This window comes from Taurulus bubalis (genome assembly GCF_910589615.1).
Source record: "Taurulus bubalis genome assembly, chromosome: 19".
Lineage (NCBI taxonomy): Eukaryota > Metazoa > Chordata > Actinopteri > Perciformes > Cottidae > Taurulus > Taurulus bubalis.
In genome coordinates, this window is record NC_136607.1 from 1,570,849 (window position 1) to 1,586,949 (window position 16,101).

General features: G+C 45.1%; 1 protein-coding gene across 1 annotated transcript in view; it reads right to left on the minus strand.

The window, feature by feature from the left end:
- Nucleotides 1–9,772, minus strand: part of mbd2 (methyl-CpG binding domain protein 2) — a 28,268-nt gene extending 18,496 nt beyond the window's left edge. Inside the window, exons 1-3 of the mRNA XM_079235570.1 lie at nucleotides 9,558–9,772; nucleotides 5,228–5,387; nucleotides 394–534 (exon numbers count right to left, since the gene is read on the minus strand). Coding sequence (XP_079091696.1) covers nucleotides 394–534; nucleotides 5,228–5,387; nucleotides 9,558–9,670 — 414 coding nt within the window. The 5' untranslated portion in view covers nucleotides 9,671–9,772. The remainder of the gene's footprint in view (nucleotides 1–393; nucleotides 535–5,227; nucleotides 5,388–9,557) is intronic.
- Between the last annotated feature and the right edge of the window lie 6,329 nt (nucleotides 9,773–16,101).

Sequence of the window (16,101 nt, forward strand, 5' to 3'; positions counted from 1 at the left end):
CTCCTCCTCCCATCATCTCTCTCCTCCTCCCATCTTCTCTCTCTCCATCTTCTCTCTCTCCTCCTCCTCCGTCCATATTCTCTCTCTCTCTCCTCCTCCTCCTCCCATCATCTCTCTCCTCCTCCCATCTTCTCTCTCTCCTCCTCCTCCTCCTCTCCTATTCTACACTTCCATCCCTCTATCCTTCATTCCCTCTGCTGAACACGCGTGTTGTTTTTCCCATGACACCTCAGCGCCCTCTAGTGGCCCCAGTCGCCATGACAACCTGCTTTACCCCCAGCGTCTCTTGTGTAACAGCCTGACCTCGCCCTCAGGCATTACCATGGCGACACCAGAGAGTGTGTGTGTGTGTGTGTGTGTGTGTGTGTGTGTGTGTGTGTGTCGGCCTCTCACCTGTCTGGGCTGCTCGCTAGCTCTCTGCAGGTCTGCCTTCACCTTGTTGCCGGGGTGACTCGTAACCTTGGTAACGGGCTGTTTAAAGATGGATGCCGTCTGTCTGATCGGCAGCGCTGTGTTCAGGTCCGGTTTCCCTCCCTGAAGAGACGAGACAAAGTCTGTGTGTGGGTGACATGTTTCCTTTCCTTCTTTCCTAACCCTCCCTCATTCCCACCCGTCTCTCCTTTCTGCCTTCTTACCTTCCTTTCCTTACTCTTTGCTCCCTTCCTTCCTCTGTGTTACCTTCCGAATTAAAAGTACTGTGAGTGATATGAACTCTTAATATGTTTGTTTGTGCTTGTTTACGTGTGTGTGTGTGTGTGTTAAAGGGTTAACTCTAAGTTGAGGTTTCACAGACAACAACAGGAAGTGTGTGTGTGTGTGTGTGTGTGTGTACTACCAAGTAAAGAGTGTGACGAGCAGCAGCAGAAAGTTACCGACCATGTCAATATAGCTTCCACACACACACACACACACATTGCATGTGACAGGGTGTACATAATCAAATGAAGGCGGCTGAACAGCAGAACTAATGATGACGTGTCGTGGTTTTCCCGACAATCGCGACGTGTATCGGCATCACGTTAAATGTAAAAATAGTAGCAGCACCTGTTATGTGAGGGCTTTGTGTGTGAAGGCAAATAATACAAAATTAACTTGGTTTTATATGCAGAGATGCCAACAAGAGGCCAAAGATGTCAACAAGGGACCAAAGATGCCAACAAGAGGCCAAAGTTGTCAACAAGAGGCCAAAGATGCCAACAATAGGCTAAATATGCCAAAGAGGGCAACAAGAGGCCAAAGGGGCCAAATATGTTTACAAGAGGCCAAAGATGCCAAAAAGATGCCAACAAGAGGCCAACGATGGCAACAAGAGGCCAAAGATGGCAACAAGAGGCCAACAAGACGCCAAAGATGCCAATAAGAGGCCAAAGTTGTCAACAAGAGACCACAGATGTCAACAAGAGGCCAAATATAAGATGCCAACAAGAGGCCAAAGATAAGATGCCAACAAGAGGCCAAAGATGCCAACAAGAGGCCAAATTTGTCAACAAGGGGCCAAAGATGCCAACAAGAGGCCAAAATGCCAACAAGATGCCAACAAGAGGCCAAAGATAAGATGCCAACAAGAGCCCAAAGATGCCAACAAGAGGCCAAAGATAAGATGCCAACAAGAGGCCAAAGATGCCAACAAGAGGCCAAAGATGTCAACAAGAAGCCAAAGATGCCAACAAGAGGCCAAAATGCCAACAAGAGACCAAAGATCCAACAAGAGGCCAAAGATGTCAACAAGAGGCCAAATTTGCCAACAAGAGGCCAAAGTTGTCAACAAGAGGCCAAATATAAGATGCCAACAAGAGGCCAAAGATAAGATGCCAACAAGAGGCCAAAGATGCCAACAAGAGGCCAAAGTTGTCAACAAGGGGCCAAAGATGCCAACAAGAGGCCAAAATGCCAACAAGATGCCAACAAGAGGCCAAAGATAAGATGCCAACAAGAGCCCAAAGATGCCAACAAGAGGCCAAAGTTGTCAACAAGAGGCCAAAGATAAGATGCCAACAAGAGGCCAAAGATGCCAACAAGAGGCCAAAGATGTCAACAAGAAGCCAAAGATGCCAACAAGAGGCCAAAATGCCAACAAGAGACCAAAGATCCAACAAGAGGCCAAAGATGTCAACGAGAGGCCAAATTTGCCAACAAGAGGCCAAAATGCCAACAAGAGGCCAAAGAGGGCAACAAGAGGCCAAAGATGCCAACAAGAGGCCAAAATGCCAGCAAGAGGCCAAAGATGTTAACAAGAGGCCAAAGATGCCAACAAGAGGCCAAAGTTGTCAACAAGAGGCCAAAGATAAGATGCTAAAAAGAGGCCAAAGATGTCAACAAGAGGCCAAAGATGCCAACAAGAGGCCAAAGATGCCAACAAGAGGTCAAAGTTGTCAACAAGAGGCCAAAGATGTCAACAAGAGGCCAAAGATGACAACAAGAGGCCAACATCTCTAAACTCTCACACGGTGAATAGCTCGTATCCAGAGCACCGTCTTTGAAGCACCCTCACTTTCTAAGGTTCTCTAGTGCCAGTTGCTCATCAGCTTGATTTTATTGGAACGTGACAACGAGCAGGCAAACAGAAAACATGCCTCCCGGAGAGCTACAGTGTGTTGTATGTCTTGCAACATCTGAGCACAGGAGTTCACGTCGACCGCGGGTCTCGAACCAACGAGCGCCCCGTCAGCAACATTTAGTCAGCGAGGCCGCGGCAGCAGAAGAAACCCAGAATGTGCTGAACTGCATTCCGAAAGATGCATTCCGTTGCTTTGGGAATTCCTCCTAAAGAAATAACCAGCGAGCTGATTTGCAAACTGAAAATGAAACCGAAGGCGAATAAGAAGAAATCTGCGGCCGAACAAATGAGCCCGTATATGATCTCTTAAAAGGCTCACTTTCATTCGCGCTCCCCAAACGCATCTCCTCTGTCTGACCGTCTCCTGCAGCTCCAAGCGGGATGGGATCGTTTCACAGCTTACATAAATTCATCAAATGTGATTACTCATAAAAAGCATCGCTTGGAAACTTGTTGGACCGCAAGAACTGTTTTCCCACTTTGAGACCATTGGTACAGATGAAAGCCCTTTTTCTTACTACGGGTAACTACTTTCTGATTGTGGTTGTACTGAACACTGCAGCCTCAGGATACTGCTATGCTCTGAAAGGTTACTATAGGTCACGATGGTCACATGATGTCTGCAAACAGGAAATCTGTGCATGACGGTCAAACCCTCCTTCTTCCTACTTTCTTTCCTTCACTCCGTTATGACCCTACTTTCTTCCTTTGTTATAATCTTAGCCAGGAAATAATGAGCTTGTCTGTGTGTGCGTGTTAATGTGCATCTGTATATCTGTCCACCACAAATCTGTATATCTGTCCACCACAATACTGCGGCACTAAACTGCATTATACATAAATAAAAGAAAAAATATGTATATATATATATATAAAAACACATACATATATATATATATATATATATATATATATATATAAATATATATGGTCTATAAATATAATATATATAAATATCTTATAACCATGACTAAAGTTATAACCATGACTAAAGTTATAACATGACTAAAGTTATAACCATGACTAAAGTTATAACATGACTAAAGTTATAACCATGACTAAAGTTATAACATGACTAAAGTTATAACCATGACTAAAGTTATAACATGACTAAAGTTATAACCGTGACTAAAGTTATAACATGACTAAAGTTATAACATGACTAAAGTTATAACCATGACTAAAGTTATAACATGACTAAAGTTATAACATGACTAAAGTTATAACTTGACTAAAGTTAGAACATGACTAAAGTTATAACATGACTAAAGTTATAACCGTGACTAAAGTTATAACATGACTAAAGTTATAACATGACTAAAGTTATAACCATGACTAAAGTTATAACATGACTAAAGTTATAACATGACTAAAGTTATAACTTGACTAAAGTTAGAACATGACTAAAGTTATAACATGACTAAAGTTAGAACATGACTAAAGTTATAACCATGACTAAAGTTATAACCATGACTAAAGTTATAACATGACTAAAGTTATAACATGACTAAAGTTATAACCATGACTAAAGTTATTACCATGAATAAAGTTATAACATGACTAAAGTTATAACATGACTGAAGTTATAACATGACTAAAGTTATAACCATGACTAAAGTTAGAACATGACTGAAGTTATAACATGACTAAAGTTATAACCATGACTAAAGTTATAACATGACTGAAGTTATAACATGACTAAAGTTATAACTTGACTAAAGTTAGAACATGACTAAAGTTATAACATGACTAAAGTTAGAACATGACTAAAGTTAGAACATGACTAAAGTTATAACCATGACTAAAGTTAGAACATGACTAAAGTTAGAACATGACTAAAGTTATAACCATGACTAAAGTTAGAACATGACTAAAGTTAGAACATGACTAAAGTTATAACATGACTAAAGTTATAACATGACTAAAGTTATAACCATGACTAAAGTTATAACATGACTAAAGTTAGAACATGACTAAAGTTAGAATATGACTAAAGTTAGAACATGATTAAATGAATATCTTGGTACAAAGACTGCACCACACACACACACACACGCACACGCACACGCACACACACACACGCACACGCGCACACACACACACACACACACACACACACACACGTGTGGGCGGGGCTTATTATTGCAGTAACACTGGTCTGACTGCTAGCGTAGCCTAAACCACAGCCACGGAAAGTGGAAAGTCAGGGCTACTGATGCTTTTGAGCTTAGTTAGTATCTGTTAGTATTGGAGGAGAATTTTTCCTCTCTTCGTCAGTTTTGACCAGAGTGAGTGTGTGTGTGTGTGTGTGTGTGTGTGTGTGTGTGTGTGTGTGTGTGTTTGTGGAGGAGAGCGTGTGTGTCAGCTGACCAAAAGTCAATACAACCACAAAACCGAGACAAGTCAGAGTCAAAGCACCAACAAGCCAATGAGTCCAGGTTGGAGCACTGTGAAGAACGAGACAAGCCTGAGTCGGAACCCCCATCAGACCGAGACCAGTCAGAGACCCCAGCCTGGACTTGAGAGTACTACAGCCCTGGTACTGGGGCCTGATCGATGACACAAGTGGACAGAGAAAGTTGAGCTGTCGGTATTGACCTCCACCTGTTGCAGGACGACGCTGTTAATCTGATAATCTGACCACGCCCCCACAGGGAGTCATCGTGTTACCTTGGCCAGGCTGAGCGCGTCGTGTCGGAGTCTCTGTTTGCTCTTCTGCAGTTTTCCGGGCATCATCTTCCCCGTCCGGAAGTCGAAACATCCCAGATCCACTTTGTTTCCAAGGTAACGGGACAACTGAGGCTTACTCCGGAACTTCTTTCCTGAAGGACTGAAGGAAGGAAATAAGGAAGGAAGGAAGAAATGAGGGAAGAAGCAGAGAGTTAAACAGATAAAGATAGTGTGATTATCTTAATGGTGGGTATCCAAAAATGATCATTTGCAGACTTTTAACTGTCAGGAAATAAAGTTATCTTAACTCATATTGTGACTAGTCAGAACGAAAGTGGAGGTAGCTTTAATTAGAGAAGTAGTCTTTGTAGTATTATCAGTGGAGGTATCTGGAATGCATGTTTCACACAGACCAAACTGAGCTGTCCAATCTGTAGACCTCCTGAAACACTTCAAAAGCCAAAGGAACTTCAATCACAGCAGAAGGTGATTGGAGATTAAACTCTGGTTATACACGGTGTAGGGTGCCGTGTAGTCGTGCTGGAACTGGTCATGAAGAAGCTTCAGATGTGAGGGACCGCAAACCAGTGAAGTTCATAAATCACCAGCCACAGCGCAGACAACAAACATGGCTGCCTCATATACATGAACTAAAGTCTTATTGTATTATCAAATCATCAGCATTACTCTCCATCCAGCATGCAATTTACGCTCCTCATCATCAATGGCGGCAGCTGCCATCTTCACTTGTCTGGTGGGGCGACCATGGAAACACGTCCCGCCCACACGACCCGAACGCAGCTGGAGGCGTGAGGCCTTCAGGCTGCGCTCTGATCACTGTCATGTATACATGCATGTGTATGTGTGTGTATGTGTATGTGCATGTGTATGTGTGTGTATGTGCATGTGTATACATACATACGTATACGTACATACAAATGTATGTACGTATACGTATGTATGTATACACATATACATATGTATGTATGTATATACACCGTATATACACATACACACATGTATATACATATATATACACACACGCGCACACATACACATATATACATGTATGTATATGTATATACACATACACATAAATATATATACATACATATTTATACATATATATACACTGTATTTTGTTTACATAATTTGTATTTCAAATTGTCAACTATGACTTCACTTCTGACACCTGCAGGAACTGAACATGACTTCCTGCCACATGTTTGTAACCCCTATGCTGCGTTCACACCCAAAGCGTTGTGAATTATTCGCACAAGTAGATTGCATGCAAAGTCAATGCACAAACACGAATGGTAGCAAAACACGGGAATGTACGCTGGCGCGAGTAAACTCACGCGAAAAAGCTTTTGGTGTGAACATAGCATAACCCTAGCACTCATGACATAATGAGTCCCCTCGGCCTCAGTCTTATTCGAACCTGAACCCTAACACTAAGCCTTAAGGCCTTCACAAACCAGGGCGTGACAAATAACTCACACAAAAATGCTTCGTCATCTTGGTTCGGACTTACGGAGCCTCGTTTTTGTTTCATAAATATCGGCGCAACTCAACTGTCCAGGTTCAAAAAGAAAAAAAAACGTACTATCCACATTTTGTGTGACAAAACGTCCCGAAGGGTCCTAAAGAGCAACTAGTCCTCACAGAGATGGAAGAACCAGAGCAGACACACAGTCGCTCAGCTGCGTCTGACATGTAGGTCAGACGCAGCAAAGCAGAGATCAGAGGCTGTGTGTGTGTGTGTGTGTGTGTGTGTGTGTGTGTCTAACAGTATCATAGATATTGTGTTTCATCTTGCTCCAGCTCCTTCCTGAAGCTACGCCGCGATAACGGAGAGAAATACTAACAGACGGAGTGTTCTAGTGGGAACAGAACAGAAAAGAAAACGTGGGTTTGAAATAATTTGGGTTTGCAAAGATGGAGCCACCAGAGGCCCAGCAGGCTGTTTTTGCTCTTCCAGTAAGACGACCTGCTGACTGGTTTCCTAACTGGAACCGATGAGTCACGTCACAAAGCAAACTGAAAGCAGAGGCGAGCCTCGGCTCTGGCGGGCCAACCGCCTCCTCCAAAGGGTTCAGGGCGTGACGGAGCCCGCCGATAAACAGGAAGCGAGCTGCCGGCGGCTCGGCGGGCGTCACGGCCTGACCACAGACCTGCACGACAGGAGCGACGTCATTTCTTCTGCCGCCGTGTGCAGCTGAAGCCGGAGGAAGATACGGAATCAGGAGAAAATTGGAAAAACCCTCAGGCTGAACTTGGGGGTCCGCTGAGAGAAGAGCGTCAACGTGAGGCGAGGAGGAGCGTCTGAAAGCTCTCGTTGTCAGAATACATGTAATGTGCAGGAAAGGTGCGTGAAGGGCGAAAGCAGAGCTGTTGCTAAAACTTACTCATTACTGATTTTCTTTTCTTTTTGGGGATCGCGCTTCCATAGAGTTGGGGGACTTGTGAGAGAGACATTGAGAAAAATCAACAGAAAAAAGGTCAGAATTTAGGCAGGAGGGGCTGAGATATGCTGACTCACTTCTTTCTTGTCCTTTTGTGATTAGGGTCGCTTACGTTGCTGAATGCAATGGTTTCATATCAAATGTTGAGATCAATCTTTGCTTAAAAACAAGAAAAAGAATGCCATAACTTGGGCGGACAAAATAATAGAAACACATAAACTTAGTATGACACCGTACAGCGCCACAAACTACCGCCTCCGAAACATCATACAGTTGAATCAATACCTCGCTGACACAGTCCCACTAAACACTAACCCTTTCGTGAATGACGATAAATTGCAGGACCACTGTATATATATATATATATATATATATATATATATATATATATATATATATATATTGATATATACACATATTTATAACATAATAATAGGTTGAACCTAGTTTATAGCTCTAGCAGTTTATAGCTCTAACAGTTTATAGCTCCATTCAGTTTGGCACATTGACCATATATGGTCAATGTGCCAAACTGTTAGATAGTCCGTGGTCGTGTCTGTAATATGAATTCCTGGATGTTAAATGATTGTATTGTTCCCAGTAATATTCTCAGTGTACTCAAGTGTACCACGTAACTCTCTTTCTCCTCGATCTCCAGACTGCCTCGACACTTTCTTCTGTCCAATAAAGATGAAACAAATGCCAAAAAGAATCATCTCATGAACATGGATACGTACAAGCCTACTGAAGCAGCATATCATGGTTACGCTACGGTTGAGTCCATAATTGAGGACTCTGGCTGTCAAAGCATCCCAAAGGACGTAACAGAGGACCGCTTGCTTCATTTTGAAAGAGGAACAGCCAATGGGGAACCTCCCCACACTCCACCGACCAATGGCGTCACTTCATCGGTCACTGAGGAAGTCAGGGACAGACTTTCACTTTCACAGGCCCGCCCGCTAGCTAAAGGGGCTCAAGTATTCATAATCAGAGTATCAGTGCTATTAATAATACCGAAAGAGAAAAGTGAATCACTTTAAGTCAGACTTGAGCTGTATTTAAGCTACAATGCTTATGACATGCAATAACTGTGACATGTGCTGGTATTCTGCAAGGAGCTCTCTATGAAGTAGCTTTCATCACGCTCACGATGCTAACTGCTGATTCCCTCCAGTAAGGAACCAATGAGTCAATACCATCGATTACTCTGAACCAATGGGTTGATGTCGATTGATCGTCCATCACTGCCATCTTTTAGCCCGTTATCGCTAAACTGGCGACCCCCTGACCCCCGCAGCGCTGGACGTAGCTTAACTTTTTTAAATGCAATGATTATACCTGCGTCCTCCTATTGCATTGTATGTTATATATTGTTGTTGTATTTGTGTTTGTTGCTATATAGACCCATGAGTCTGAAATAAAATTAATATATAAACCAATTACATGCATGGATGACGTCATCAGCCGGCTCAGCCGCCCCTCTCAGCGTCACTCTCTTTGAGGCCGATAACAGACAACTTGTGATGGAAACAAACATGGAACTTACAGGCGCCTGAATAAAAAAACACTCCAATCAACCTTGAGACATCCAGCCCATCCGGCTGCGTGGGACCCGTGAGCTCAGTACAGGGTGTCCCCGGGTCCAACCCCGCACAGGAACAGGATCTCAATGTGTGTGTGCAATGTGTGTGTAGAGCTGCTCATAAACCCGGGACACCGTGAGCAGCGCTACATTGTTACTCCTCTGACAGCCAGCGGGTCACCCGACACTTTCTGGTCTACTTTGTATCGGATACAAAGTTGACAGCCAAACAGAGTATTCGGGGACCACGACCCGCGCGGGGTCCGGTGACGCGCGGGCTTACCTGTAGTAGTAGACGTCGCTCTTTCCAGCGCTCAGTCCGGACTTCCTGATCACTTCTTCCTTCTTCCAGCCGGGAGGCAGCGCGGGGCAGTCCGACCTCTTCTTCTCCATCATCGCGCACGGATATCTTTCCCGCGGTCGGGGCGGATCGATCGCTCGGCTCGGCACACGCCGATAAAGGGACCCTCCCGAGCGGGCAGCGTGGGGAGTGAAGCCCGGGCGGGAGGAGCAGCAGCCCGGGCGAGACCGACGTCACGGACGTTACGTTAACGGCGTTCCTCCCTCCCTCCCTCCGGGGCGGCTGTTTGCGCTGCTTATTTCGGGTTAAGTACAAATAAAAAAAAATAAAAAAGTGTCCCGGTTCAGAGAGCTTAAAGGTTAAACTGCCTTCCGCCCCGGATTTAGTTCAGTTTAGCCGAACTGCCGCCTCCGGAGGAACCAACGGATGATCTGAACTGAACCGGACCAACGGCAGGCTGTGACGTCTGCGATATCACACACACACACACACAAACACACACACACACGCACACACACACAAACACACACACACACGCATACACGCACACACACACGCACACACACACACGCACGTACACTTCCGCACGCGCGCACACTCGCTCTCAGAGATCGTCTATTGTGACAAATGAAGGACTCAGTGGGGAAATAACTACCCCATTAAAGGGCCAGTGTGTAGCGTTTCTTTCCCAGTGTATCTTCACATCATAAGTCAGGGTTGGTTATGTAGTTATTACATTGTTTGGTATACAATTGTAAATTACAAATAAATTCTGTAAAATGTACTATTTGCAACTGTAAGTAAATATCACACATAAACAGAGTAGACTTCAACATTATATATTCCTCTGGTTGTATAGAAGTCTATGCTTCATGTGTTAAAGCTGCATTCTCTCTCCTGACCACCAGGGGGTGACTCCTCTGGTTGTATAGAAGTCTATGCTTCATGTGTTAAAGCTGCATTCTCTCTCCTGACCACCAGGGGGTGACTCCTCTGGTTGTATAGAAGTCTATGCTTCATGTGTTAAAGCTGCATTCTCTCTCCTGACCACCAGGGGGCGACTCCTCTGGTTGTATAGAAGTCTATATAAATGACTCTACTTCTCTTGATGTATTCCCTCAGTAAACATTGTAAACATGAGTTTATGTCTCAATCTCTAGTTTCAAGTCTTCTTCAATACAGCATGATGTTCATTTAGTAAATTATGGTCATTTAGTCAAACAGACCATAAAGCAGGGGATAATTTAGGGCGGGGCTTACTATGATTGACAGGTCGCTGCCGCTACCAGAGACGTATCCGTACTCCTCCGCATTCCAAATATAGTAACTTCCGTTCATTGGTTCATTGGTTCATTCATAAAAAATACAGATGCCGACAGCAGTAAACCAAGGTGGCGACGGCGAAATAGCCGTCAACAGCCGTAAACAGTCTATGGTCTGGACCAAGCGGAAAGCTCCGATGTTGAGAAAAGCTGACACGGAAATGCCCCAAAACTGCAGTTCTTCAAATGGCCACTTGAGGCAGGCTCCAAGAGCTAGACCTCCATGTTCAAATGCCCAGCTTTACCGCAGATATAATCATGTTTACAGCCTGGTACGAAAATAAAAACGGCCAAGATGGCAGCGGCCAGAGACATATATGAAGTGAAATAATACATATAAACATCCGGGGAATTACTGGACATTCTTAGTTAAGCTGCGCTCACCTTTTCTCATGCAGTGAAACGCCATCGGACAGGAAGGCTGAGACCTGGCTCTGTGGACATGGAGCACTTCGGCAAGCTGATGGTGGAGGAATCTGTTTTCACTCCAACAGTGGCTGGGGTTATGAAGTGACTGTGCTTCTGCAGCACTGTTCTCCTGATCTGGAATCCTTTATCGTGAACCGTAAACCCTTCTACTCCTCAGTGAGTTCGCTTCAATCGACTGGTCGGTGTTTGCAACGTGCAGGAGGCACAGCGGACCAACCCGGACTCTTATATATGTGTAGCAATGCATAGTGCACTTTATACACTCAGTGAAACTGATGATGTGCCTTAATTTATATATTTTCTTATTAGCATTTATAGCAATGTTTTTTTGTATTCTTAATTCTAAGTTTACTTCTTACGTTTATTGTAATTCTGTGTGTAAGGAGGACCTAGCAAAATAAGCTTTTCATTGTACAGAGTGCATATGACAATAATAATATCTTCAATCTTGAATTATTGTCCTTGGTGACTTTAACAAAGGAAACCTCAGCCATGAATCAAAGTGTCCTTTGACTGCACAGACTGGGATGTTTTCAGGACTGCTCCAAACAGATGAGCACACAGAGGCGGTGACGTCATACATCAGATTCAGATGAGCTCCAACAACGACCAGCCCTGGTTCACAGCTAAACTCAGACAGCTGAGGCCGCAAAAGGAACAGGCATTTATGAGTGGAGGCGAGGACGACTGGACTCTGAGAAACTGCAACACCAGCTCTCAGCGAGTGACTCTGCTTCTGTCTGAAGAGGTCTCAGACTACAACCCTAAAGCTCCAAAAATCAAATCTACTAAATCAGATTTCACTCCAAAAATGACCTCTGCCTGGCAAACGAGCTGAACGAGTTTTACTGTTGCTTTGAAAGACAATGGGACGGTCTCGACCCCATCCCCCACGAGCCCATCCACCAGCTCTGGACCACCAGGTCCCCCTCCCCCAGCTCAGCAGGGGCCCATGCCTCACAACCCCCCCCCCAAACAGCAGCAGCAGGCCCAGACTCTGTGTCTCCCTCCACCCTGAAGCATTGTGCATCCAGCTGTCTGCGGTGTCACCTCCCCGACCCACTCCTGCATTCACCAACAGAACCAACAGGTCTGTAGATGATGCAGTCAACATGACCCTCCACTTCATCCTCCAGCATCTGGACTTATCAGGAACCTACACCAGGATCCTGTTCGTAGACTTCAGCTCTGCCTTCAACACCATCATCCCGTCTCTGCTGCAGGACAAGCTCTCCCAGCTGCACGTGGATCACAGACTTCCTGTCTGACAGGAAGCAGCACGTGAAGCTGGGAAAACACGTCTCAGCCTCTCGGTCCATCAGCACCGGTTTCCCCATGTGACTCCCCATCACCCTGTGTGACTCCCCATCATCCTGTGTGACTCCCCATCACCCTGTGTGACTCCCCATCATCCTGTGTGACTCCCCATCACCCTGTGTGACTCCCCATCAGCATGTGTGACGCCCCATCACCCTGTGTGACGCCCCATCACCCTGTATGACGCCCCATCAGCATGTGTGACTCCCCATCACCCTGTGTGACGCCCCATCACCCTGTGTGACGCCCCATCAGCATGTGTGACGCCCCATCAGCGCTGTGGAGTCCTTCCTCTTCCTCCTCCACCATGACCCAGGACCTCAAATGGGAGTGAACATCAGCTCCATCCCCAAGAAGCTCAGCAGAGGATGTTCTTCCTGAGGCAGCTGAAGAAGTTCAACCTGCCAAACACCATGATGGTGCCCGTCTACACTGCCACCAAAGCCCGGCACACAGGATGTCTTACACTATTGCACATTGCACCATGTTTACTGTTACGCACCAATCATATCACAAAGTCCTTTTATGTGTAACATGGTAATAAACAATTTCTGATTCTGATTCTGAAACTAATTCTGAAACTTGCCATTTAAAAGCATACATTATAAATTATGTATTCATTAATTATTAATACAGTACAACACATTTTACAAACGAGGTGTCAGGTACGTGCACATGTAGCCCGCTGCTGCTTTCCACTGCCAGGCTGCTGATGGGAGGACTCCTTGTGACCGTGTGGTTGCGTTACAGGATCTGAACTTTGAGGCAGAGTGAGGACTCGCTGCGTTCTTCCCCTCTCTGACTCAACCCCCCTCCAGTGACGTCACAGGCTCGGGTTAAAGGGGCCTGATGCAACCATGAACACTGGCGGGAGGGACCTTGGATAGTGGAAGTGGACATTGGGGCAGAAGTTTTAAATGGTCTTCTGCTCCTGCGCTGGGTTTTGACTCATTGGACTCAAGGACAGGGACTTGATAGATGTAGAACATTGTATTGGTCCGGATATTCTCACGGTTCCTTACAAACTGACAGGATGGCGGGGAGGGAGACAGATGGTGACGTCCACACCATGGAGCCTAGTGAGGAAGAGAGAAACTGCAGTGATGAGAGGAGGGAGAGTGAGCGGGAAGAGGTGGTGAGAGGGGGGAGACCCGAGAGGACGAGCAGCCGAGGAACAGAATAGAAGGCAGTTAAGGCGGTGCCGAGGCCAGGGCCAAGATTACCCAATGTAGTGCTGAGAACTATGGAGAGAGGAAAGTCGATCCGCTAAAACTGACACAAAAATCATTAAGTGTGTTGTGCTGGACGAGCAGCTTCAAAATAACGTACGACACTAACTTATAACCACACAGCTGCTCCTTTTATTAATATGTATCACAATAATAACACAATATACACCGACGGACTTATTTGAGTTGTTACCTAAATCCCTTTGACTCCACCGTTGAGAATGGATACAGGCCTTTAACAATGAACTGGTGACCCATGGGGTCGGCTCTGTGACCCTCGTCCATCCTCTCTGTGTCTTCTCTGCTCGTGAGGACTTGGTCTGGGACCGGAGGCGGGACCGGCTGGGACCGGAGGCGGGACCTGCTGGGACCGGAGGCGGGACCGGCTGGGACCGGAGGCGGGACCAGCTGGGACCGGAGGCGGGACCGGCTGGGACCGGAGGCGGGACCTGCTGGGACCGGAGGCGGGACCGGCTGGGACCGGCTGGGACCGGCTGGGACCGGAGGCGGGACCGGAGGCGGGACCGGCTGGGACCGCCTCATGCCGACATTATACAAGAAGTTACTAAATCCTTCAAATAGAGTCACAGCAAAACAATTATAGAAGCGATTATCTTTCACTGATTATCCGGTTCTTCTGGACGAGGACGGCGGCTGCTCCACAAACAGACGGATGGTGCTTGTTGGTCACATGCTGCTGCTTCACACCTTTTATACTGTTATCTGTCTGTGCACTTTGTTTTATATTCTATTGTAAATGTAACATGTTTCTGTTTCTTGCACTGTGTTGATTGTTGTTCTTTGTCTAATGTATGCACCACCTGCCAAGACACATTCCTCCTATGTGTAACATACCTGGCAAATATACGGTTCTGATTCTGATTCTTCCTCCTTTTACTTGTGAGGTTTGAGCCCAGCAGAGTTCTCAGCATCTCAGCACATTGGACCTAGAGGTGAAAGACAGCGTAAGAGAGGATACAAAGCCTGAAGGGGTTTAATTGCAAGGAATTTGGTGCAATGTAGCTGTGGTATGCAGATCACTTACCACAGTGTTGCTTCTTGAGGACGGTGAAGTGTGGAGGTGAGAGGTGGAGGTGGACCAGGGCAGAGGGAAGGAAGAAGTCTGTCAGCAGAAGCAGTTCATAAAAACAGAATTAGCATGTAGAATCATAGACTGCTTCTAAGATGTGTCTCTGTGATGTCACTCATTTAAAGACTCCAGTTCACCATCTTTGTTTTTTTCAAACTGGAAGTGAGACAAAAGGGTGAGACATTTTTTATTTTTTTTACGATTAACATCCCACAAGTCATTGTTGCAGTAAGGTGCAGTAATGTGTGTAAGAGTGGCTCCTGGACGCATTACACCACTTTAAAAGAGGACTTTTAGGTAGAAACTAGGAGGAGGCAGTAATCCAACAGGAGGCCAGCTGCCAAAGCCTCAGAGAAGAAGGAGATGAACACGGGCTCTGGGAAATAACTCCGCTGTCCTGTGTTGTGATCTACAGCTGCAGAGGAAACACCTTCCAAGGAAAAATACCACAGTGTAAAAGTCTTCCATGACAAGTAAAAGTTGTACTCAAGTAAAATAAACTACCAAAATCAACAAAATGTAACCTATTATGGAAATTAGAAGTACAACATTATTATTTATAGTTCTTATGGAAAAGCAGTGCTCAATAGTTATATAAATATATGTAAGTAAGTCACTAATACACACACACAGGAAAGGGTGGGGGTGTCAATGGCACAGTAGACGACAACCTACAGGCCGACTATGTTTTAAAAACTTCTGGATCTACATTCATTTCTATAATTTTCCTAATCCTGGAGAGTGCCTCCTTTACTTTACTTTATTTATTTGATGTGGACATCGCAGTGGCATTATAATTCATAGCATATGCACAAAAACAGATGCCCTGTGTTAAGTGTAGATAGCAAACGCTAATTTCCAACACCTTACCACAGGAGGCTTTTTTTTTTATATATAATAAAATGTGATAAAATAGAACAGACACATACATATATACAGAGTAAATGTATGTGTTACAAGGGAGTTAAATGTGTGAACAATGTTGTTTTTCTCTTAACCATAATTTAAGACCTTTATTAAAAACCTTAAACTTGTGTTGTACTTTCAGTTCTGTATATTCTGAGTCACACACCCAAATAGGATTCCACTCACAGACTGCAGCGCGCTCCGGGCCTGAGGGGGCGCTAGCGGCCGTTCAC